Here is a 26,436-nt window from a genome sequence, read left to right as displayed (position 1 = left end):
TAAGTGTGAACAAGCAGTGCTCAAACAGGGGGGTTTCTTGACCCTTAAAATAACAAGAAATCTGCCGTGTTCATTACCTTGACTGCTGTCCTCTTCTGTGCTGCTGAAGTCATCTTCATAGTAAGTGTTGGAGTCAGTGGAGGCACTGGCGTCACTGCTGACCGAACCCTTCCTCTGTCGCTGCAGCACACATGCCTGAATCAAGCACAACCAGAGCCACCACATTCATCAAACACAACAGACCACTTCCTCATAGAAACCATGATCGAATCTAGTGGTCACATACCTTTTTATAGGAGGTGGAGAGCAGCGTGAAGAGCAGGTTGGTGAGAGGGACCGAGTCAATGAGTCTCTGCACTCTCTGGATAGATGTGCTCTGGGCCATGATGTTCAGCTCTGCTGGAGGACCGTCACTAGCCCAGCCCTTGAAGACAGATAACGGCTTCATTCACATTTACAATAGAAACATGCCCTGGTATTTCAAAAGAAGCTAATGTGTTTGGCCTTACTCTGTGAAGAGCCTCCACTTGTAAGTCCTGGAACAGTGATGTGAGCAGCTTGATCGAGTGATTGGCCAGAATGACTGACAGAACCCCAAAACCTTGGTGCCTGATGGAAAAAAAAAAAATCCAATTCATAAATACAATGAATGTAATACATTTCAGCGATTATGAGCTTGTCTTTTAATTTATTTCTGTATTCATTTGTTTTAATTTTATTTTAGGCTGGTGGTGGGGGCATAAAGTAAAAAATGTCAGGATGATGCTCTCCTAATATCATAACGAAGAAGAAAGGGGCCTCATTTAAAGAATGAAAACCATAAAAAGTAGTTTGACAAAATATTTGATTTCTTTGAAAAAAGAAAACTTTTTAGTTACACTTTATTTTAAGGTGTCATTGTTACAGTGTAATTATATATTTAAGTACTGAGTAATACTAAGCTACTAATAATTATGCATAATTTACTGTTATTACCATGGTAAGTACATGTAACAAGGACACTGCAAAATAAACTGTTACCCAACTTTTTTTTAACAAAACTGCTTTATAATTTATAAATATAATATAAATATTATGATATTAGGAAAATATCATAATAATAAGAGGATCCTGCAGACCATCAGGAAAAATTGTCAAGGTCAAAAAAATCTCTTAAACTTTAAAAATAAATAAACCTGAGGACCAGTGTTTTAGGACACTCTTATAACTCATATTCATTAGGCAATCACTTGAAGCACAGAACACAAAGGCACTTACCCTTTCCCCGGGCCAAGTTTAGGAGATCCTGCTCCGTCCTTGGTTCGGGTGGAGATGTCTCGGACCCGTAGTGCTGCCAGGGGATCTTTCTCCTTCCCTTTATCAGCCAGGGCCGTGGGGCTTAGGTTCAGTATCAAATACAGGCTGTTCAACAGGCACCAGGCGCCCAAGAGTTGAAAGTTCTGATAATGCTGTTGAAACACGAAACCAGATCTCAGATGTGGGCCATTCTAGCTTATGTTGTATACTCTGTGGTAAATAATTCACCTACCTCCCCTCCAGCTCTGCGAGAGTTACTGATGGCCTGTCCAATCATCTCATAGATTTCAAGCTGTTGAAAAAAGGAAAAACAGAAGATCAGCGGTGTAGCGAAGACAATAAAACTTTCAAAAGTCATCTGCCACCTTCACTAATGACACGTACGCATTTCTGCACAATGGTAGCAGCATCATTTTCATAGTCTTCCTCCTTGGAGCCAGTGGAGGCTGCACGAAGCTGCAAGCCACTGCCCACCTGCAGTATGGCCATGCAAGTCGCCACACTCACACCTGAGAGAAAAAAAAAAAAACACACACACCTGAAGTTCTCTGTGTACATCTGAAATCTACAAGAGGAGCTTTTTTTTTTCTCAATGAACCCACCTGCATAGAGGCAGCTTAGTGCTAACACAGTCACATCAAGTAGTCTCCCAGGGGTCAAAGGCTCCAGTACAGGCAAGGAAAGTGTGTCCAAGGCCATGGTCACATCAATCACCAGGGAGTGAAAACTGAAATGGGGATGGAAGTCAGTGTACTCACTCTTTACAGGTTCAACAAAAAGCAGTGAGCTGAGGGAGTCTTTGGTTTACCCATTTCGGACAGCGGTAGCATCTGCCACAGTGGCCGGCATGATGAAGAAAGAGTTGGCGGATACCGCATCCTGGAAGCGGTTGATATACCGTAAGAAGTAAGGAAGGTTGAGGCACACACGCAGCAACTTCTCTGAACCTCCTGTAATGCATGGGATAAGAATTAGGACTTATAAATGTTAAACTTAAATAAGTTTACAATATTAAAAGCTTTGGGCAACTCAAATGTGCGACATCCAACTCTTGTAATGTTTTTTTCCTGTAAATATTGAAGTCCATATGTATAAAAGAAAGCAGCAAAAAACTAAACATGTAACTAGCAACACATACAACATAATGCGATTTTCTCGTGTGTTGATGTAGGTTTATAAATGATTTACCTTACAAATCTGATGAAATGGTGCATTGCATTCCCAGATGAACGTTATAAGCAACCCAAACTCACAGCATATGCAGAGATGGAGTTTGAGACGCACTCCACGCATGTAAATAATAACAGTTCATGTGGAGCAGCATTTACTGTGAACAGAGCCGCTCTGAGACGCACGTAACCTACACCAGTAGTTCCTAAAGTGGGTGCCGTGACAACTGGCTAGGGGTGCCGCAGAATCTCAGCTTTTTTCCAACTTAAACAGCCTAAAATAACTATCCTACCATATAATATTTTTTTATAGCATATATTTTAAAAAATATAGAAAAACACCAACATATGAGCATGTCCAAACGAATATAAATAAGCGAAACAACAATGATATATTTCAAATATATTTAAAGTTTAAATCCCAGCTCAGCTCTGCCCTCTGTACTGGTGCGCACTCAATTTGATATTTCACGCAGAGATTGACAGGATAGGGCAAAGATGGAGCAAGCGTTAAACAAAAAAGCCAGCGCCTGTAAGTGGAGCACGATCTACGAGTTGCTCTATCCTCAATCTTCCCTAGTATCAAGAGGCTGTGCTCGCAAAAGCAGGCACATGCATCCCATTTAAATGCCCGCGACACTGTTCCAGGTCAGGTTTGAACAAAGCAAATGAGAAACTAGAGAAAAAATTTAATTGGAGTTGGTTATTAGCTATAAAAGAGTTAAGTATCAACCTTTAAATGTGTTTTGTTCCAATGATTCCCACATAAAGTAATTGGTTCAAATCACTTACTGAAACAATCGCTGTCATAAAATACACTTGTCTGTTAACAATGAGTTGACAGTTTGAACGTTCTTGTTCACTTTTATTTATTTTGAAGATCTGAAGTGAGTTGTTGCTTTCAGTACGGCTATAAAATACACACAAAATGATATTCAAACTCACACAGATGCTTTTAACATTAAATAAAGCACATAAACTGTACCTGAGATTATCATACTTTGTTGTTGTTCCAGCCGTGACGTCGCAGAAAAATAGAAACCGTTTCTAAAATATAATGATCGCTTGTCGCCGTCGTGGCTGGTTAGCACCCGATGTTAGGCCTATGTCTGTTGTGATGCATTCATAATAAATTCATGCTGCAGTTTATGCTTCATTTGTTGTTTGCTTATCTAGCTTTAATTTTATATATGGGTATAAATACCCATATTTTTATATAAAGTGCCTTTGGTGTCCTCATCAGAATCACGGATGAAAATAATGCAAAATAATGAAATTCTGAGGTTTTATGATAAATTAACAAACATTTACACACATAGAAGTACAATGATAAATCTCTTGAAATGTGTTTTTCTCATTTATACCATTTTCTTTGACTGGATGTATGTGACTTTGGCATGTAGCCTACAACTCGCTGCTCAGCTAACTTTTTGAGTGTAAAAAGTGGTGAAATGACACAAAATTTAAATTAATCTTATTTTTCTCAAGTTATTTGATAGAACAAGTCAATTTGATCATTTATATGCCATTTCCATAATAATATTAAACATATGTATGTACACATGGGAAAAACAAACAATGCTACAAAGGGGTGCCATGCTTTCAAAAAGTTTGGGAACCACTGACCTACACGGATGTAAATAATTAAAGCGCATTTGACCCACAGGGCTAAATTGAATCGCAGCCTTAGTGAATTCACAATAGCACTACGCTATTGTATGGTTTTTAAATGCGGTTCAAGGATTCTTGTTCCACTTCCTCCACTTCCGACATTTTGCAAGTTACTTGACAAAGGTAAATTGCAATCAAGGATTTTTTTTTAATTGAGTACTTGAATTCAACATGCAATTGTAATCTTCCCAAAATGTCTACATAAATATTGATATTAATCAAAATGGCATTGTGAGTATGGTCTAAATAGGGAATATTGTGCCTAGAAGGTACTTGGTCTGATTTGATCATGTGGTATTTGGGTTGAAAAGTTTGAGCTCACAAGCTCAGCTCACCTAATTCTTGTAAACTGGACACATTTTGAGAGATGAAGGCATTCTTCATTTTGGCCTGCAATGCCTGATCTGTTGTTGTCTGGTCATCACACTCATTCTCACCCTGAAAAACACATGACATTACAGTTTTGTCCTTAAACATCATCTTCGTTTGCTCATAACAAAACAGCAGAAATCCCAGGAGTGATCACATCATTAGCTGTGTTTACATGGACCCTAAAAATCTGTTCGTATTCGGACTAGTAGCAAAGTCATAATAAAAATAAAAAAAGTCACATGTAACCACATAAATCATAATGGATTTCATTGAGATTGTAAGGGGTGGTTTAAATGCTGGTTTAAAAAAGCTGGTGGTGCTGAAACCGGAATTTTCTGCACATGTACAATGATGTAGAATTGGCGTAATGAGGTATGACGCACAGGAACGAGCTGTTGTTGTTGAACATAGAGTCATAAATGACTGTCTTGTCATTATAAAAGTCTCCTTTCACTCATCGTCTATGAAGTGGTGCAGGACAACATTGTCCCACTAGTCCTTGCTTCAGACTCTCATCCACAGACACCTTGTTTTGGGCGTAAGAAGGGGCATTTTTACTGCTTGATAAATATAATCAGCATGGCACAATGCTTCATGTGCTCATCGTCTCCCTTAAATAAATAAATAAATAAATATTAAGTCTGCTTTTTAAAACAAAGATAAGAAAGAATAATAGGAGGATGGTTGATAAGTGCCAACAGCACAAACTCTATATTCATGCAGTGTGCGCTTGACAGAAGATCAATTCCGATTTCAGGCTTGTGATATTATAAACACGCACATAAACCCAATCACTTTATTTAGTGTTCATGTAAACACTATGTTCAGATTTATCAAACAAACAAAAGGTACCCATGTAAACATAGCTATTGTGAACTCAATTGAAAGAATAATCTAATTCACTGACCTGCATGTGAACGGATGGAGAGGCCAGCACGGTAATGTCAGGGTTAAACACTGACGTCAGCTGATTGAAAAAGTTCATTTGGACTTCTTTATGTCTGAGCTCGGGGTTAACAGGGGAAGGAAGCTCCTTCTGGTCCTCCACTGGAAAGCAAGAGCACCAAAAGATGATTGCAGAATATCAGCAGACAGAATCTCATCTTTGAGTTGACTATTCTGGAAAAAGATGATCTTAAATCCTCTCTGACAGAGGAAAGAAAACAAAGCTTCCTTTCTACCATTTCGGCACTCACATGAGTAAAAAAGGTTAATACACTCAGATGAGACAATGCTTTGCTTGGACTGAATAGTGTCAAGGAGGATGTATTATTTTTTTGGAAAAAGTAGACAATGATTAATTTGTAGGGCTGTCAAACTATTGAAAATTACTTCCATGATGTATTGTTAAATTAAATTATTTGTATACAATCATAAAAAAAAATCCTGAGAAAAGCCCCCAAATGAACATAATTTGCTGTAGGAAAATGACATATTATTGGATGTTTTAGAGTTTTTAGAGTTTCTGAATTACAGGAATGCCTTACTAATTTATAATATTAAAGAATGCAATTACTAAACAGAACAGCTCCCTTCTGACTTGATCTAAACGCAGTAAACCTCACAAGAGAGCTTATAATTAGCCACAATAATCAAATGAGCAAGAAAACAGACACGCAAAAAACTATGCTTCATTAATTTTCATGTATAGCAGATGACAAGTTGTAGGGGTGTGTGCGATATTGACAAAAATAATCTCTCACCTTTATGGGATTTTATCGATAGCGATAATTAAACGATATTTTACTGTGTTTATTGTGCTGTTGCCTTGGCAGGTTTAGGACTGCCATGGCCAGTTGCCTCTTAAGTTTTTGATATTCTTCATATTCTGTGTGGTGGTCAGTTCACAGCAGTGACAGAACTCATTTTTTCCAATACGTTTCAATTGATTTTTATCTTTATAAATCCATTTTTTAAACTTAATTATATGCATGAATCATCTTTTGCATCAATTTCATATATTTAATCAAATTCAATAATAATAATAAGACTGTATAATAATAAAGGCTGTTACCAATTAAATTAAATAAGTATCAACAATTAGCCTAATCTTTGCAATGGAGAGGTAACAGAAGCTGCATTTGAAGTGGCATTTTACACAGGCTGTTTAATGCAGCTCAGAGGTGACAAATGAATAACCTGCAGTTACAAGCGCATAAATAATGTTTTAAACGTAAAACGTTGAATATTGATATTTGAAATGATTTAAAACATGAAAAGATACTTTCACGCCAATAGGTGGAAGCAAGTCACCATTAATAAATGAGTCATTGAGATTCAACAGATTCATTCAAACGGCTGATTCATTCAGTAAGGAAACACCGCTGTGTGTTGCTCAGGGACGCAATTACAGTAACGTGGCTTTGATTTGAACTATTTTCGTTGGCGAACGTTGGAAGTTAGTGACGAACGTAACTGTGGTTGTATGTGAAAGTAGAAGACCGCCAGAGCCAGATGTTGCCAAAAAATGTGTAGAATGACAGAATAGATGAGGGCGCAGACTGCCCAACAGACTCGTACGCATGAGAAATGACCTGCGTCACCCAGTGCGTCAGCCTCTGTTAAGAAAGTGCAGCACCTCTGCGTGCATCACTAAAACAAACAAACAATTGATCATTCTTACGCCAGACTGCTGTCTTTTCAATGTAAGCCTTCAAAGACCTAACTGGACATAGCTCCAACCATATGTCAGCTTGATCTGCTGGCAGTGCAGCCAACACAATAGGCTGGTTCATAAACTGTGAAGACAAGATCTTGGGTAGAATGCCAGATTGGGCCACAATGAAACACTACGGAATCCACCACTCCAGCGCAAACAGGGGGCACTGATAGCGTGTGAGTGAACTCCATGCATTTCGCTGTTGTAATGGCCAAGAGAAATGCAGTCTTAAATGACAGCCATTTATTGTCAGACTCTAACATTGGCTCAAATGGGGGGCGACACGGAATTGAGAACCATACCCAAGTCCAACTTTGAACTCCACACGCCCCGTGGAGGACACAGACAATTAGCAACAATTTCAGGAAAGCAACAATCAGCCAGTCAGACCCAAGTTATGAGTCACTAAACTCTGACCGGTGAGCTACTGAAGCCCCCACATACACCTTTAGTGTGGATGTAGAACGTGTCCAAGTTCCAAAATATGTTGCAGAAAATCCAAAATGCATCCAACTGAGCAGCGTAATGGATCAACATCACAGCTAGAACACCAGTCAGAGGACATCTTCCATTTACAAGCATACAACTTTCGCATGGATGCCGCACGACGTGTACTCAAAACAGTGTCCCTGGCCCTCTCTGAACACTCCAAGAGAGTTCTGGTGGGCACGATGGCTACACCCACAGTTTCAACCGATCTGGATGTGGGTGCCAAACTCTTCCTTCTAGCAGACTCAGGAGGTCTGGTCTGTTGGGCAGATGACAAGATGGTCCTGTTATCAGTGAAAACAGAGTCTGAAACAATGGCCTTGCAGGCCAATGAGGAGCCACTAACAGCAGACGCGAAGCACTCTGCAAAGAGTCCTCCAAATCAGTGGTAACGGGGGGAAAGCAAATAGTGTCACGTCTGGCCAGTCGTGGGCTAATGCATCCAGACCCAGAGATCCCTGTTCGTCCATCAGGGAAAACCAACGAGGGCAGTGAGACGTCTGACTGTCCGTGAACACATCTACCGCTGCGCCATACGTCCTCTATATCACTAGCACCACTTCTGAGTGTAGAGTCCAATCTTCCTGTCCAATCGCGGTCTGAGTCGGCCTGGTAGATATCCTGGTTGGATGGACAGCAGGTTGACTCGAGCCCAAATAAGCAGGTTGTGAGCTACCTAAAGCGCACTCTGTGACCTTGTGCCTCCCTGATGGTTGATATAAAAAACAGTCACCTTGTTGTCTGTGCACACCAAAACATGTTTTGCTCTGTGAACAGTTTGAAAGTGAAGAAGAGTGAGAGAGACCCTCTCCAAGTGCCATTCACTCCCCTCTTGTGCAAGAGTGCCCAAAGCTGTGTAATGCCACAAAGCATATGCGCCAAAGAATAGGAAACACGGCCAAGGCTTGCGGTAGAATTGCATGCACGAGACAATAGCTCATCAGTGAATACATCCTGAAGAACTCTTCAGCAGCAAGCTGCACAAAATATAGTCACTTTGATTCAATCAGGACAGAATGAGAAAGAAATTGATTTGACGTGTTAAGTGGGTATTATAGCTGAAGATACGCCATGGGTCACGAGGTGACAACTTTGTTATTCAATTCTCAGTCAAGTGCAGGGGATTTTCCACTAGTGCTTTAGCACTGACTCTGGCAGTCTGGAGGCAAAAGGAAATAGAACAGGCAATATGGTGTCTAAAATTTAAGTCACTTAAAATGAACTTCTTGTGTATATTAAACTTGTATAAAATCAATATCACATTTGTTATGCTGATATCTGGAGAAAAACTATTTAATTTAATAGTTAATTTAATATTAACTACTAAATTATATAAATATAGACTATTACGCAGGGAAAATGTGCACCCACACTAGTCTAATCTACAAGACTACATCACGTATGCATGCACTCTCTGTGTGTGAGGGATATACTTGATAATGTCAAATCTATTTCGCACACCCCTAGGGGGACAAATATAGTTATGACACATCTGGGTACCACCAGCCCTGCATCATCATTGCAAGACATGAATGAACTGCAAAGACACCTTAAAGGGATACTCCACCGTTTTTTCATATTAAACTATGTTATTCCCTTAACTAAGACGAGTTGATACATACCTCTCTCGTCTCAGTGCGTGCACTCAATCGCTCTGTCTTGCGGCGAAACTTTGTTAGCACTTAGCTTAGCCCAGTTCATTCAATATGGGCCAAGCAGAGAAGCTACCAAACACCTCCACGTTTTCCCTATTTAAATACAGTTACTCGCGTAGTGTAACTCGACCTAGGGCGGTGACACAAAACGTTGCGCTTTTCTAAGCGTGTAAAATGGATAACTATATTGTATGGCGGAATACCATAGCAAGTGCTTGTAAGCACTTCGACTTGGCGCAGTAATATCTTCACTCGTGAAAAATCCTCTCACCGGCCCCCGCTCCCTCTAGTGAAGATATTACTGCGCCAAGTCGAAGTGCTTACAAGCACTTGCTATGGTATTCCGCCATACAATATAGTTATCCATTTTACACGCTTAGAAAAGCGCAACGTTTTGTTTTGTGTCACCGTCCTAGGTCGAGTTACACTATGCAAGTAACTGTATTTAAATAGGGAAAACGTGGAGGTGTTTGGTAGCTTCTCTGCTTGGCCCATATTGAATGAACTGGGCTAAGCTAAGTGCTAACAAAGTTTCGCCGCAAGACAGAGCGATTGAGTGCACGCACTGAGACGAGAGAGGTATGTATCAACTCGTCTTAGTTAAGGGAATAACATAGTTTAATATGAAAAAACGGTGGAGTATCCCTTTAAGGAATCTGTCCACATAGAATATGTCCCAGCAGAATTGCACACTATTAGAACTTCCATAAAAACCTACAATCCTACAGAACCTCTGCCCCTTTGTGTATGTTTATTTAATATTTTGTCAAAAACCGATCATTTACCAAAAAGAGTATCCTACTTTCTTTCAGCTCCTTTTTACATTTTTTACCATATACACTACCATTCAAAAGTTTAGGTCAGTACATTTTTTTTGGGGAAGAAATTAATAGGCCTACTTTTATTCAGCAAGGATGCATTACTCAATCAAAAAAGAGACAGTAAAGACATTTATACTTTTACAAATATATATTTTTTCAAATAAATGCAGTTCTTTTAAGCTTCCTATTTATCAAAGAAGAATCCTGAAAAAAAAAAACCTTCAACCGTTTTCAACATTGATAACAAGAAATGTACTCCAGCAGAAAATGATTTCAACAGGATTAAAAAAAAAACTTACAGACCCCAAACTTGAACAGTTGTGTATAAATTAATTCTGTATATATTCCCACAAATCAACACAAAACCAGATGTTATGTCCCTTTAGCCTTTTTAAGGCAAAAGGCAAAGCAAACATCTTCACCAACTGAAGTTATTTACTTCTGAACAGCTGAGTTGAAATTATAACAAGCAAGAGGCGCATCATTTAACACACCAAAACACTGCTGCTGTATATTCCCATCCCGTAATACTGGGTCTAGCCTATATTTAAACCACAGAGATTAAATACAAAAAAATTCCAGGTCATTACACCAAACAAGACATTTCATTTGCCTTAGGGTGCTTTCACACGGGCAGTTCAGCTCGAAACGTGGTATGGTTTGCATGAAGATTTGGTAATGTGAAAGCTGTCATACGGACCCGATGCTACCTGTAGGTTTGCTTACACTGGAACTGTGGCGCGATTTGATTGAATGTGTAAGACTCGGTGCGCACTTGTTCAGGAAGTAAAGTAACCTGCGTGTGCATTTTAGCAGATTATGACATTATTAGTTCAACAAAGCACATGTAAGGGATGACCGTGGTGACGATTTACAGTGAGCATGCAGTGTAATCACGCATAGTGCAATCAGAGTGGCAAATGAAAGGCTCGCACTCAGCTTGTTCCTCAGAGTCCGTTTGCAAGCAGCAGAAAGCAGCCTTTATGCGACTAAATACAGTAAACCCAAGTGTAGTTCACTCTGCTGCACATAATAGCACCAAAATTAATAATAAAAAAAATTGAATCGCTTCCTGGGGGCACCGTGAATGATCGCGCTTCTTGGACTCGGACCACAGCAAACGTGCTCAGTGTGAAAGAACCCTAACAAGAACTCATTTATCCGGTAACACAGGGCTATGACAATTTAAAACAGCTCTTACCATCAGAAAGGGTCTTGACAGTTTGGGGAAGTTTGGCCGACTTCATCATCGCAGTAAAGGTGATGATCTCTGTCCGATCCAATCGACTGCAGCCAGTACAAAGGCCTTTTATTAAGAGGATCAGGTGCTTCTATTGAGCGGAAAGAGAAAGGAAGTAAGTTTATAAGAAAATGCTATGCTTATTCAAATAGAACAGATCAGATCAAAAGGTGCATGTCTGACCTGAGAGACTGCACATGCTTCATCAGGATTCTCCAGACGCAGCAATGAGAATTCAATCAATACTTTACATGCTGCAGCTACTGACAGCAACTGATTTCTGGGGACTAAAATGTGACAGAAGAACTGTTATTAAATGGGAATATTGTGAATAGCCAGTTAAATCTGTGTACGTCTATATTCAGTTAAAACATATGATGTAGCCTACTTCGGCTGGAAATTAAGGAAATTATAGATTTAGAATAAAATATTGAAATTTGACATACTTTGTCCACAAACAGTGGTGATGTAATGTGCAGATAGTGCCACAAAAGAGGAGTAGAATGGCTCATACTGTTTGTCATGGTGAAGAATCTCAGATTCACTATAAAAAAGAAGAGGAAAAACGGTTACAATCAATGCAAATTGCAGTTTGCAACTCATTTTACTTTCGTAATGTGACATTTCCAAGTGACACCAGGTATGTAATGAGATCAAATGTAGGGCGGGACTGGATTATCCAGTATGAATTGACTGATTTATGAAAGTCAGTGCAACATATCAGAATGCAGCCAGACTCGGCTAAACTAACTAAAGAACTCACTAAATGCTGTTCCATCCAGCAATATTATGAAACTGTCCTAGAGTAAGCATGTAACAACTAGCCTAGTTAGCAATAAAAGGTGAAAAACAAATAATTCCAAAGCTTAAACATTTCTTTGGAGTAGGAATGCATGACCTTATCTGACAGACTGAATGCTTGCATGAAAGCAATATCAAAGTTCCTCATTTGTATAACAACAACAAACACTATATCAAACATCATTAAAAAGTGTTTAAGGTGCATGTGTTAAATGATTCCTAAAATCTCTTTAAATAACTGCCCAGTTTGTACCAGTTATTTTAGTATTATTTACATAATTGTATTTAATAATTAGCTTTTTAATATTTCTTTTCATTTAAATTTTGTTTTAGTAATGTCGTTTTGTGCTTGTCATTTTTATTAGTTTTTTTTTGTATATAATTCTAATATGCTTTAATTTATTTTTATTTCAGTTTTTGTACAACACCTTAAACCTATTTTATTTCAGTTAGTTGCCAAGGCAGCATTTCTACATTGTTACACCTTAAAGCTTTTTATATACACATTTAAAAGAATTGCATTGGGAATAGACTTTTATTTTTGAACAAATACACTCATGTCAGCAAACAATACTGATCATAATGAATGATTCTGAATCCAGACAGACGAACAGACATATGGGACAGTAACACAAATTGTTGCATTTTGAATTTAAAAACAAAATTTAGACTCAATCTTTATTAAACCACTAACATAAACAGGTTTAGTCCAGTATAGGTTGACAGCTCAATCGTACTACTTTCACTTTTGACTGGTTAAGTTGCACTTAGCTCATGAACACCGAAAAAAAACAAAAAGACAACAGTTAACGTTTTTTTTTTATCATAAATTCAACACATTGTGTTTAATGTTTATTTTAAAGCTCAGACAGTTGTTTGGCTCGTAGTCAAATCAGTGTTTATTAAGCATTAAATGACACACACTGTAATGTGTTTATATGCGCACACGTCACACCTAACACGTTTCTGTAAAAACGAAACTTGATGACAATATGTTGATGACAGTAACGTTACACATATTTACACCGAAACAAATAAGCCTTTGAAATGGACAGCTAAACCTACAACAAACTAAAACACAGAATTTCGACGTTTATTTATTAACCAAACAAGGCTAACTCACAATTAGCGAACCATCAGCAACACTAGCATCAGCTGCTAAGTCATAGCTGGCTAGTTAGCAGGCACACCCCCATAAGCATTAAATTGAACTGACTAAAATAAAAACTTTGAGTAAATTGGACTAATGTGGTTTCCACTGACTGACAGAGGAAGATTTATTCGGTTGACATTTTAAAGGGACGCTTATGAGTAGCTCTTGACAGTGGCTAGCAGGCTAACTAACTAGCGCTGTTTGGAGTTAGTCGAGGGAGGCTAACAAGCTCATTCGGTGTCAATTAATTCACTTCCGACACGAATATAAAATCACTTTATTTAGGGTTGGATGTCAGTGGATTTAGGGTTCATTATAAGCAATCGACATTGTTAAAATATCATTCGGGCCGGTTATATGAACGTAAAAGAACGGATCCCCGGCCTGATGATAAAGCAGAATCTGATGTTTCTGCTAGTGTAAATGCACAGTAACGTTAACACTCCAGCTGTGTCTTAAAACCAACGAGCTGGCTACGTAGAACGCATTTTAAGGCATCATTTGCGCGTTCAAAATCATTTTTGGCTTTGAAAACCATTTCAGACAGCATTTTGGACCATTATGTGCGCAATGGGAACGGCCCAAACCCTCTCATGATGCCCAGAAATGCTGTCAAGGTAGTCAGCTGACTAGGTTTTGAGTCAGAGCCTCGGTGCTGCCATAGCATCACAGCTAATGCGGAGTCACTCAACAGTTTATTTCAGCCCTGCACGGGGCAACTCAACAAACAAGCCCTCGTCTGACCTGTTTATGATGGATCCTATAAGCTGAGGTAGCTCTTTCGTTTCGAAAGCCGTGTAGGACGCTGATAAAAGTGGCCGTACGGCTGCGGTCCACTCAGGTTCTCCATCTCCTCCACTCGACGCCATCTTGAGATACTCTATTAGAATCCAGGAGCGGAAATGAGGTTAATCATCAGACGCCAAATAACAGGAACTGTAGTCAGAGATAAACATGAAAAGTCTTGGGTGTTGTGTCATGATGTGAGCACGTTGTAACCTGAGAAAATAATAGGACTGTGATGGACGGTTTTTACTCTTAAGCTTAAAACCAACAGCTTAGAAAACCGTTTACTTAAAGGGACAGTTCACCCAAAAATAAAACAATTCTGTTATGATGTATTTTCCACCATGTCTTTCCAAACCTGTAATACTTAACTTACTTTTTATGAAACCTAAAAGGAAATGCTGGGCAGAAAGAGCCTCAGTAGCTATTCAATTAAATTTGAGTAAATATGTCCGATTTTTTTTTTTTTTTACTTTTAAGTGACTAACCTTATCCCTTTAAAGTAATCCAAAATCAGACCAGTTGCACACAGTCACTTTTTTTGTCCATATAATGGAAATCAATGGGAACAAAAACGGTTTTCATACAAACATGATTCAAAATGCCGCCTTCTGTGGTCCTTTCAAGAAAGTAAGTCATACAGGGGTGCGTTTCCCGAAAGCATCGTTGGCCAACTATGGTCGCAAGTTCATCGCAATGTCCATTGAACTCTATTGGTAACGACGGAACTTGCGACCATAGTTGGCTAACGATGCTTTCGGGAAACGCACCCCAGGTTTGTAACGACATGACGGTTATAACATTTTTGGGCTGAACTATCCAGTTATTGCCCAACTACCCACAATTGTATCAGTTCTAACTTCAATAAATACATTTTAAGAGTATAACGTTACACAATTCAAGAGTCAACAATTATGAAGGGGATATCTTTTATTACTGATTGGGGGAAAAAGAACAAATAATTTATGCATGTTTAAAAAAGCATTAGGTTTGTTACCAACTTAACTGAATATCTATCCTTTTGTTATAAATGTTATTAATAAACAATTTTTTTTCTGACATCATTAATTTGCAGCAGAGGGGATGCTTTCAAAATTATATATATATAAACAGGCCTATTTATGAAAATCAAAAGAGTAGAAACATTCTGCACAATAGTAAAATCACAAGGATTTGCATGTGTATGAGTCAAAATCAAAGTATATGGCATATAGGATCTTGCTCATAAATATATCAAGTAAGAACATGGCTCCAAACCATCCAGTGCATTTGACATACCATAGAATAACTACAAAAAGACTATCTGAATTCCTCCTATGCAGAACCTTCTATCATTAATGTACAGGAGAAAATGATCCAAATGTCTTGACTCTTGAAATTCCATATTTCTCATGTGCACTAGTGTTTGCCCATTCAAGTCATGTACATGAAATGAGGCAATATATTCTTTAACAGCTCAACAGATCAAATTACTACTATTTTAATTTAAAACCAAATCACATTATTCAATCTTTTCATTAATTTAAATAAAAATAGCAGTCCCTTTGAAATAATCCTTCCTCAATATTGATTTTGAAAATACATCCACTCATCCTTCAGCCTCTTCGAAAGTCAGACTCAGACTTACTTAATGAAAAATAGAATAAAAAATAATAATAAAAAAATTAAAAATTAAATGAGAGTTATTTTTTTATACTTGCCGAGTCTACCTTTAAATCACATGAGTTGTTACCCCGAAAGGCACAATAAATTAAATTAAACAGTGAATTGTTTAATGCTGGGGGAAAAATAAGACCTACATCATTACATCTCTCTGAAAAGGGAAAAAAAACTATCATGGCCATCTATGCACTTACACTCAAGACGCCACAAGATCCCTAAGACAGCTGGTTGCAAAAATACACCAAACTTATCAAATGATCTTGCAGTTTTGACACGGTCACCAGCTAGTCTCCTGCCATCAATGTGTCAACCACATTGCAGTGAGGGCGAGAGTGAAGTCAACAGGCCATTAGGGTGAGTCTTATCGCCATGCCCTGTTCAGCAGTTTCACTTCTGCTAGACGTTTGCTGATCATGGTGGCAAAGAAGAGGCCAAAGAGTACACTGCTGATTAATACATAGTCATAGTCATCCTTAAGGACATCAAATTGCTTGGAGGGGAACACTCTAGTCTGGTAGATGTCAAGACCATACACAACCACCTGTAGGATAAAGAAATGAAATGGAAATTATTCAGTGTGACTATGTATAACGTAATAATGACATGAATGTCAAGAGCTTAAATTAAGACTAATCATACCAACAAAAAGTTACTTAATACTGTGATTTGAAAAATGGACTAAACTATTACCAAACAGGTAGACTCCAGGCCAGAGGGGGCAGTGTAGATGCCTCTTACTCTTGACACAGTTTGGTTGTAGTTTATAAACCACTCTGTACGAATGGGCATTTCTGGAGCATATGGTATGAGGTTTTCTTCCCTAAATGGTAAGACAATCATTGTTCAACTTGGTTACTCAGCAAGCAATTTGTTAATCATCAATATTAAACCATGTGTGTGACATTTCTCTCAACATAGTAAATATTAGTTGAGAACCCACCGACTCTGTTCTGAGATCAACTCTGGTCTCCGTGGGTCCAGAAACATCTTTGGTAAGGATAAAATGTTGCCTGAGGGCAGTCCCACTATGATGAAAAAAGTAGCACCCAGAATTACAACAATAAATGAGCTCCAATATATTCAGAATTCCACAGGCAGGGTCCTCACATATACCAGGAAATCTCCCCACATTACTCCAGTTTTACACAGACTACATTGGCTACCGTATTCAATATAAGACACTTCTCATCACATTCAAAGCCCTCCATGGTCTTGCTCCCGGGATATTTCTGACCTCATTCATACCCAGTACACCACTATCTGAACACTTAGGTCCTCTGAATCTGGTCTATTGCTGGTCCCGCGGCACAAATCGTTTGGTGGCAGGGCCTTCTGTATCTCTGCCCCCACCCTCCGGAATTCCATTCCCCAACACATTGGCGGCCTCACATGATTACACACATTTTTTAATGTCACAAATTTACATTTTAGTGCGTTTCAATTTAAATGTTTTAAAGTAGTATACATTTATAATATTGTAATAGCAATAACATAAAAATAATTGTCAATATCTGAACATTCCTAACTGCAGGATATGCTCAATACTAACCAAGGAGGTGTCGGCTGGTGATGCCTTTTTCTGTAAGTGTGGCCTCCAAAGTGCTTATGGGAGCAGGAAAGATGTACGACTGCTGCAGCACCTGAGGTGTATGTGGTCTGTCCAGGGAGCTGAATACTGTGCTGTTATAAAGCTCTGCTCCCTCAAAGAGCTCCAACACAGAAAACTCATTTCTACGAAACTTGGAGTTCCAGTACACATACTATAAGGAAGAAAACACAAAATGTAGTGTTCAATTCTGTAGTAGTGTATAACATCTATCACTGGAAAATTAAAAAACAAACCAAAGCCTGTGTACTTACCACCAGCCAGTTTTCAGAGTGCACAAAGTGAACTGGTCCTCTGGCCTTCCGCTGCACCGCCTCGTGAACAATACGGCCAGTCACGCCATCAATCAGGAAGATTCCAACAAAGCTGCGCTCCTGATGAATGTCTGTGCTTTCCGTTATCACAGCCAAGAGATTAGGGTTTAGATACTGCAGAGGAACAACAGGTAAGACAAACAACAGATAGGACATACGATTAGAAATGTGATCTCATTTAGCCAATAAGAGCAGTCATAAAGGTCAGCAGTACCTTGTAGAGCACGCTTCGATCCCCCATCACTCTGCCCTGGGAATGCACATGCTCATTTGCACGCTTTCCTTTGACAGCCACTATCTTCTGCACCTCAGTGGGGATGACCACCTCCCAGATCAGCTCTGTAGACAAATCCTGAAAAAAAAAAAAAAAATAATCACTTATGAACACCAGCACCAAAAGTGCTTTCTATCTGTATGCTTGCTGAATGAATACCAACCATGCGCAGACGAAAACCCGACAGCTTTCCCTGACTGGAGTCCACTAGGTAGAAGAATATGGAGGACGCCGTGTCTTGAAGTTGCTGTAGGACATTCTTAGTAGATGGGAATGCTGTGACCTGTAAGAGAAAATAAAAGAAATGGGTTCACGTTCTGCAAGGAACACAGAAGGTTTGTCAGAAGGACGGATACCTACCTTGTACTGATCGTCAATAAGTAGAAGGACTTTAGCATAGTCCTGGTCGATGACAGGTAGCAGAAGGGTCTGAAGCACAGGTCGGGGTAAAGCAGGGACACTAATGTGACTCTTCTTGCCGAAGATAGGATTGAAGACATATAGGCTTCCAAGACCCGTGTCCTATAAATACAATCCATTTTTAAATTTAGCACAAAAAAGTAATTATGTTCAATATTGAATCATCCTATTTAAATTATGAACACATAACAGCCCTAAAATAAACAAAAACAAATGAACAAGTTAAAAAACAAGTGAACAAGCAACCGAATAGACAAATTAATGAACAAATGCACAAATGAGTAAACTAACAAGCAAGCAAGCAAACAAACAAATAGGCAAACAAGCAATTACACAAGCAAATGCAAAATTTACAAACTAGCAAACAAAGACAAATGCACAAATGAGTAAAACTAATGAACAAACAAACAAAGACAACTGCACAAATGAGTAAACAAGCTAACAAAAAAGCAAGAAAGCAAATAAATGGCATTAGACCATAAAATAAAAAAAGCGAACTTCAAAATATTACCTTGTTTTTTATAAGAAGTGTGCACTGTGGAGGATGGGGAAAATGGGCAGTGGTCCTTTGCACTATGAGCTTGAAAATGGAGTTGGGCTGAATGTCTTCTAAATACTGTTTCCACAAAACGGTTCCTGATTTACTGTCGATGCCAAAGAGCTGTGTAGAAAAACGACACGTGTTTGTTTACCGGCAGGACAGCTAAAAGGACAAAACAACATCTGTGCTTTCTGAACTTACTTTTCCAGAGGCAGTCACCATCACCATCATCTTCTGCAGGTTAAACTCATCCCGAGACAGTGTGTCTATGGTGACTTCATTCTTCACGCTGCTGCGAGGCTTCCGGGCATCGTAGAAGAGTTTCCAGAGGTGGGCCATCCAGGCCTGCAGCAGGATAAACTGGGAAGAGAGGCGCTTGAGGACCATGGGTAACAGCCCATCTGAAGGGAACAAGAGATCAGTGAAGTTTTTGCATTGAAGAAAAAAAAAAATCAGCTGTAACATTACTTTAGTAACATTCTTGAGCCAATGTATTGTCTAAAAGTTAGAGACACTGACGTTGCATAAAATAAACGGGATTAGGAAGAGAAGCAAAATCAAGAGGAAGCTCTCTACTTTACCTTGAATAGCTGGATCCGAGTGCAGCGAGTGCAAAAGAAAACACAGAAAGAAATAAATACAGAAAGAAATGGCACGCCATGGAAAACAGGACAGATGAATAAGAGAGAAGTTTTTTTTGTGCTTAGCCAGCAAAAGCAGCAACGTCACAACACATATACAGAATGCAGGCTTACATAACACATATATAGAAAATGTTTATTGGGGTTTATATCTAAACAGATTTTAGACTTTAAAGTCAACATGAAATCAAAATTGTTCTATATTATTTTATAATATGTTTTAAATTGGTGCATGTATTTCAAAAGGCAAAAATGACTTTCTAATCAAAAAGTAAGTCATATAAAGACAACTTTTCATATAAATAAATTCCTGATGGATAAAATAAAGTCCAGCTGTACTTTAAGTTAAACATCTTAAGTAAAACGGCCTTTAAATGACACTTCATGTTGATTTAAGATGTGTGTATTCATATTGTGAACTAACTCTTCTTAACCTGATTGCTCCAAAATGACAGGATGGAAGAATAAGACTAAAAACAACATGTTAAGAGCAAAAAAGGACATAAACAATGGTTTCCATTTATGTTGCACTTTACCAGCTTTCTTTCCAAACTCTCCCTCCAGCTCTGCCTGTGTTCCAGTGAGTGGCAGATCAACCATCTCCATGGTGACCACATCAGCCAGGGCCTCCTCCCTCATCCAGACTACCCTGCCTACAGTAGAAAACAAAAATCAACCCTGTGCCTTTTGTTGTTTATATTAACTCTTTCCCCGCCATTGACAATCTTCCGTCATTTATGAGACAACGCTTTCCCGCAACTGACAGAATTTTCCAGCTTTCCGTGTTTTCAGTGTTATACGGTAGTGGGGGCGCTATTATGCATCTTCTGAAATAGTACCGAATCTCCTGATCAAAACAGGCAAAGAAGCAGACACAATTGATCAAATCATTGCTTATGCACACTGTAATGCACACTGTAAAGAAAGAAAAGAGAAAATTCTCAGCTTTTTGTTCAAAATGTAGCTTTTTTACGAAACTTACCCAACATTCAAGTGCATGAAGCTAGAATAAAACCTTTTGTTTTGTCTAAAAGCAGGGGCTTTGTTCTCTATTTTGATATACTGCATGTCCAGCTATTCATACAATAAAATATTCTGAGGGCCATGAAAGTTTTGTGAAAATTATCAAAAATGCTGGCAGTGGCTGAAAACTTTTTTTACTTCATAAGGAGCATGATTATTATTAATAATATCATCCTATTATCAATAACATCATATTATTTCTCTGAATTTTACATCGTTTACAAGTATAGTATGGCCGTCCAGGAGAGCCACTTAAAAACAAAATGAAATAATTTATCAACATTAACTCAAAAATAAAAATGTAAATAAGTCAGTTTCAAATTGACAAATCACTGTATTGACTTTTTAATTTAATTTGAATAAATTTAGTTAAAATGTAATAAATAATCATTAAAAAATGTATTATTTAAATATTTTAAATGCAAAAATGTTCTATATACATTTGTCAGATGCATATATGAATTAAATAGTTTTTAAATACAGTTATTTATTTGTAATTCATTATTTGTAATTCAATGTAATTAATAAATTGGTAAATAAGTGTGGCGTCCTCCATACTGTAGTTCATACCAGGTTGCTGTAGAAAGGTGAGTGTAAGGTCTTCCGTCTGCACCATGACTCTGTAGCCCACAGAGTCATCTTTCTTCAGAAAGGCATGGACATATAACTAGAGGACAGACAAACCATATTTATCTACAACACAAATGATTGGCCTATAATCGTTCAAGCTCATATTCTTCAGCATCAGTCCTCACTCTGTTTGGCTTTCCTCCATTAGGGTCCATGTGGTAGATAATGGTAGTGTCAAGGTGCCTTCGCCCAGTGTCAGCACTGAACAGGTTAATGCTGCAAGCCTTGAGTAAGAATAACAAACCATTACAATACAAGCATACATAGAAATACTTTTTTTTTTGAGTTTTTGAAATGTGACTCACAGTATCATTCTTTGGGGTCATCACAGCAGCAACTGTCTTCTCTCCAGATGTAGCAAAAGCAGCCAAATATGACTGAAATATGAAGAACATTGGGCTTTAAGTCTTTGAATGAACAAAAATACTAATTTCTATAAGGAATTTAATGGTTCTGGTCCCACTCTTAGGCTACATTCACACTGTCCGTTTTTAGGATTGACAAGTGCATTTACTAATGGGTGTGAGTCTCTAAATATCCCATTCACACTGCAACTCACAGTAACATCTTGAAAACTGACTGTATGAACGTGCAATGGGAGTCAAGCCTGTATTCTCAACTACCACACATAAAAAAAGCTCTCGCACTGTATGACATGACAGACAACTAGTTGTCCAGTCCGGTTTAGTTCACAGTGTGGGTTTTTAGAGAATGCGGTTGTGAGTCCTGAAAATTTACGGTGAGATTTCGGTTGTAGAATGCAGTTTTCAATCCCGTAAATAACGTAACTGTGTGTGAATGTAACTGTATTAAGGACTCAAATACAGGACTGACAACCATATTCCGTTGCTGTGCAAACCAGGGGTTAAAAACAGGTGATAAAAAAAAAAAATGGGTTCACTCCAAGCAGAATCAGTATTTTAACATTTCTGTTCATGCATTCCTTCAGAAACATTACATTACAAAAACTGTTTGACTAGAAAAAAATACCGTCTCAGATGATGACATCCTAATAACTGACAAAACACAAAGATCTGACACTTGCTGGTGAAAAACCTTGTAACTCCATTGAGCTTGATTTTGGTAAAATGTTAACATAATGACGCATGCAAGTGTCTGATCGTACATAAGGCCGCAATACTAACTTGTTTAATTCTTAAACATTTTGTTTTTCTTCCATTTTCTGACTAGTAGTGGTTCTACCGCAATTTTCACTAGTTTCAAAACACACCACACTGGATATTACCTAATTTTCACTTAAACGGTTGGTGACTTATCCTTGGAAAAACCTGAGATGCAAAAGCAATGCCATTGCCAAGCGAAGGCATTTTAGGCATGATGGAAGCACCAATGTCACATTTGCATAGGCTGTACTATTTGAATTCATGTTTGGTTGACAGCCAAATTAAAATAATAAACAGAATGATAAAATAACATTATTAACTGGTTAATGGTCATTTCAAATAAGCGTTTCTGCTCGGAAAGATTAAACTTGATTTCGATTTCATTTTTGTTTTAAGTTCCTGATAAAATTTAGTTCATTTCCAGTTTTTGTTTTAATTCCTTGAACCGGTTCAGAGCCCTGGTGTGAACGTGGCCTAAGATGTGTGAGACATATCAGTTCTTCTTACTGGATTGAAGTCTCGGAGGGGAGCGATGAGGTCATCTTTGAGCTGCAGAAGGATGTGATGATCTGGACTGAGCTGAAGGAAAAACTCAGCGAGAGGAGGTTGTGCCGGATTGGGTTGAGTGGACGTCAGAACAGGCTGGAATCCAGATGCCACCTCCAAATCTAGCGTCTTTGGGGGGGGGAAGAGAGAAAGAGACATCCATGATATTACAGATAATTACAGAAGATTGAGGAAGCACTGTGCGTTAAACACAAATGTAGAGACATCTGCACCTGGAGGTGTATCTGTCTCATTTCTGTGGGTTCTGCAGACTGCAGTGGTAGAGTGTACAAGGACTGTGTGATCGGATCCACACACAGTAGGTTCCCTGAGCTGATGACGGCGCAGCTGTTCTCCAAGCTTGACATCCATGCGGCTTCAACTGATTTCTAAGAAAAACAAGTGTGATTGATTGTATCATCATCTATGTAATCTGACTCTCTCAATAAGAAAACTCAATTTATTTTCATTTATTTATGTATTATTGTCACATTATATGGTAAGATTCAGATCGGTAAGATTTCTTTTGTTTTTGAAAGTCATCTCGTGTTCACCAAGCCTGCATTTTATTTGATCAATATCCAGTAAAACCAGTAATATTGTGAAATATTACTACAAATTAAAATAACAGTTTTTTATTTGACTACATGTTAAAATGTAATTTATTCCTGTTTTTTTCCATCATTACACCAGTCTTCAGTGTCACATAATCCTTCAGAAATCATTCTTATAGGCTGCTCAAGAAACATTTCTTATTATTATCATCATCATCATCATCTTGAAGAAAACATTTAAATCATTATAATCCATTATAATCATGTTGAAAACAGTTCATATTTTTGTGGAAACATTTTTTCCAGGCTTTTTTGATGAATAGAAAGTTCCTAAGAACAGTATTTATTTGAAATGTAATTTTTTGTAACATTATAAATATCTTGACTGTCACACTGTTAATTGAATGTATCCTTACTGAATAAAAGTATTAATTTCTTTAAAAACAAATCTTACTGACCCCAATCGTTTGAACGGTGCTGTAAACTGTAAACATACCTTCTTCATGATTTCTCCATCTTCAATTTTGTATTCAACAATAACAATATGGGAGCTTGGCACAAATCCCAAAACAAACACCAGTCCATTCCCACCAGAATAAATAGTTTGATACTGAACAGTGTCACTGTAGGACGCAAAAAGATAAAAAAGTCGTCGAGAGCTAGAACTAATCTCTAGCAGAGTATTTTCACAGCAATCAGAATAATCAGTAATAATTGCAATATGAAGAAAAGCTGTTCCAGGATTTCTCATCACCTGTCAGGTAGGTTTTCCACCCATATCTGACTGCCACTTGAAAGGTCATGGAGAGAGATAGCAGATTTTTTCAGCACAGCAACATACTTCACAAAGTCTTGAACTCCAATTAAGGCGGCGGCCTGAAAGCTGGGGTCAAAAGAGGAAACTCAGTTTGATGCGTCAGTTAAACCTGATACGGTCACAATAAAACATACACAAAATACAACCTCCCAGTATCAAGCACTGTCTCCCACTTCAAGCCACCGACTGTGGTCTCCCAGGAGCGAAGCAGACGGCCATTCCCGACAACAACAACAGCATCTAAGAGACAAGAACCATTTAAGAGCCAAAAGCCAAGCCCAATTTCACAGTACACACACAAACACACTTTTCACCACATGCTTACCTTGTCCATACATAAGCAGCGCATCAATATGGCCCTCTGGTCCAGTTTTATCCACATGACGCCAGACTGCAAGAATTAAAAACATTTCACAAACACTATTAAATGAATTGATCATAAAACAATTTTAATTAACAAGTTTATTTAGGTAGGCATATTTTGACATCCATAATGCAAACCTCTCCACCTAGATTATTTTGATTATGATTCAGAAACCCAAGATGAATACATTTGGTATTCAGTAAATTAGTTAGCCTAATCATGAAGTAATAAAGAATAAGGATAGATACTACACCCATTCATAAAAATGTTGAGTAAATGAGTAGCAGAAGAGGTTCACAACATTAGATAAAGAAAAAGCAGTAAAACAGCATCTTTGATCTCAAACAAGTAGTTATTATATTATAATCAAAAGTTTTATTTTTTTTCCCAACAAGTTTGTAATAATTTCCATATCTTATTATTATGTTTTTTTTTGTTTGTTTTTTTAAGAAATGCACATTTGTCAACTGCAAAAGAACACATATGTAAATACATATGTAAATGATGCATCACTTTGTCAGACAGACATGTTAAATGTATTTTGTCATTAAAAAAAAAATTATAAAAAGGACACTGATTTTAAATTATGGGTCTTTATCACGTAAAACGTGTTTTTGGAGCAACATTATTATGGACGCTCATTCTAGAAAAAAAAAAAGCATTTTCACCGTAACTTCTATACACAAAGCCTATATAATATCTAATGTGCAAAATGAGCGCAAAGACTTACACAGGTCTCCAGTCCTTGAATTGAGTGAAGCAAACACGTTCTTGTCAGTTGCCACCAGGAGCTTTTTAGACGCTTGCGAATGAGTGTCAAACAAGGCAAAACGCACTTTGCCGACGAACTGTTCCCTCCTGAAAGAAATCGCAGTGAGTTGAGAGTGATGTTAACAATCAGCCAGGTGTAGCTGCCAACAGTCAGCAGCCTGCTTAAAGTACCGGCTGTTTTTACAGTCGCAGAAATCCCACAATGGATTACACGTGAAACCAACACACAGCTACAAATCCCGTTTACATACCAATCAAATTTTCCAACTTGGTCTTCAAATACCGCCGATGCAGTATATAATAAAGACAGCGATATTGCTAATCTGACTACAAGCCAAGCCATTGCTGCAGAGGAACAACTCCCACAATGCTCTGCGGTTAAGGACCCAAACAGCCAACCTTAATAAAAAGGGATTTGTGTATTCTTTCCATTCTATTTGATATTATATTTTAATTTAATTATAGAAATACAAAAAGTATTTTTGAATGTAATTATATTTATCGGCGAGAACCGCTGCTCAACAAATTAACATCAGGCATTCGCGTGCTGCCTATGACTGGATTTATTGGGTCATGTGCACAATGTAAAATATAGGCAGTTTATTAACTAAAACTACTAGCAGAATCATAAAGAAGTTGTTATAAAATATGAGCGATATTATGAAATGGCAAAAAAGATTTTTAAGCAGAAAGACCTGCAGAACAGAAGGTGTGTCCTAACGTTCTTTAACATTTCTTGTGACATAAATTATAAAATTAAATTATTTTTCTCCATAAATATGAAATTTAAATAAATTCGTAATAAACGTTGGAACCTGACATTTTAACTAGTGCAGTGTTCCTAAAGTGCTGTTTAGGCCATTAGGTGGCAGCACAATATAAAGACAATTTCAAACTTAGTTTGTTTGTACCTATACCTACGCAGATGCTCAATGTTTGCTGCATCCCGAACTGTTTTATTGCTAAACTCATTGCAAAGTTCAATGAACACGTTTGCAATGCAAGTGAACAAAAAATAGATAATAAATAAAACATGA

General features: G+C 38.0%; 2 protein-coding genes across 2 annotated transcripts in view; both read right to left on the bottom strand.

The window, feature by feature from the left end:
• The window catches only part of ubr4 (ubiquitin protein ligase E3 component n-recognin 4), a 55,167-nt gene extending 40,966 nt beyond the window's left edge, over positions 1–14,201 (bottom strand). Inside the window, 15 exon segments of the mRNA XM_084099010.1 lie at positions 78–195; positions 287–424; positions 510–609; positions 1,258–1,448; positions 1,529–1,588; positions 1,681–1,805; positions 1,899–2,023; positions 2,105–2,246; positions 4,472–4,574; positions 5,412–5,454; positions 5,456–5,555; positions 11,334–11,463; positions 11,556–11,659; positions 11,819–11,916; positions 14,071–14,201. Coding sequence (XP_083955136.1) covers positions 78–195; positions 287–424; positions 510–609; positions 1,258–1,448; positions 1,529–1,588; positions 1,681–1,805; positions 1,899–2,023; positions 2,105–2,246; positions 4,472–4,574; positions 5,412–5,454; positions 5,456–5,555; positions 11,334–11,463; positions 11,556–11,659; positions 11,819–11,916; positions 14,071–14,195 — 1,702 coding nt within the window. The 5' untranslated portion in view covers positions 14,196–14,201.
• Positions 14,202–15,024: 823 nt separating this feature from the next.
• Positions 15,025–25,769, bottom strand: emc1 (ER membrane protein complex subunit 1). The gene is made up of 22 exons (XM_084098033.1): positions 25,651–25,769; positions 25,359–25,486; positions 24,590–24,655; positions 24,411–24,504; positions 24,202–24,330; positions 23,944–24,070; positions 23,127–23,282; positions 22,855–23,022; positions 21,529–21,600; positions 21,349–21,447; positions 21,164–21,260; positions 20,107–20,223; positions 19,131–19,330; positions 18,900–19,049; positions 18,329–18,490; positions 18,132–18,251; positions 17,909–18,046; positions 17,635–17,808; positions 17,324–17,534; positions 16,715–16,799; positions 16,465–16,594; positions 15,025–16,315 (listed from the first exon to the last, which is right to left on the bottom strand). Exons 1-22 carry the CDS (start codon positions 25,740–25,742, stop codon positions 16,136–16,138), a joined length of 2,895 nt encoding a protein of 964 aa, XP_083954159.1. The 5' UTR covers positions 25,743–25,769; the 3' UTR covers positions 15,025–16,135.
• Positions 25,770–26,436: the final 667 nt, after the last annotated feature.

Source organism: Abramis brama, assembly GCF_963993115.1.
Source record: "Abramis brama genome assembly, chromosome: 22".
NCBI classification, from domain to species: Eukaryota; Metazoa; Chordata; class Actinopteri; order Cypriniformes; family Leuciscidae; genus Abramis; species Abramis brama.
This window is presented reverse-complemented; position numbering and strand designations above follow the sequence as displayed.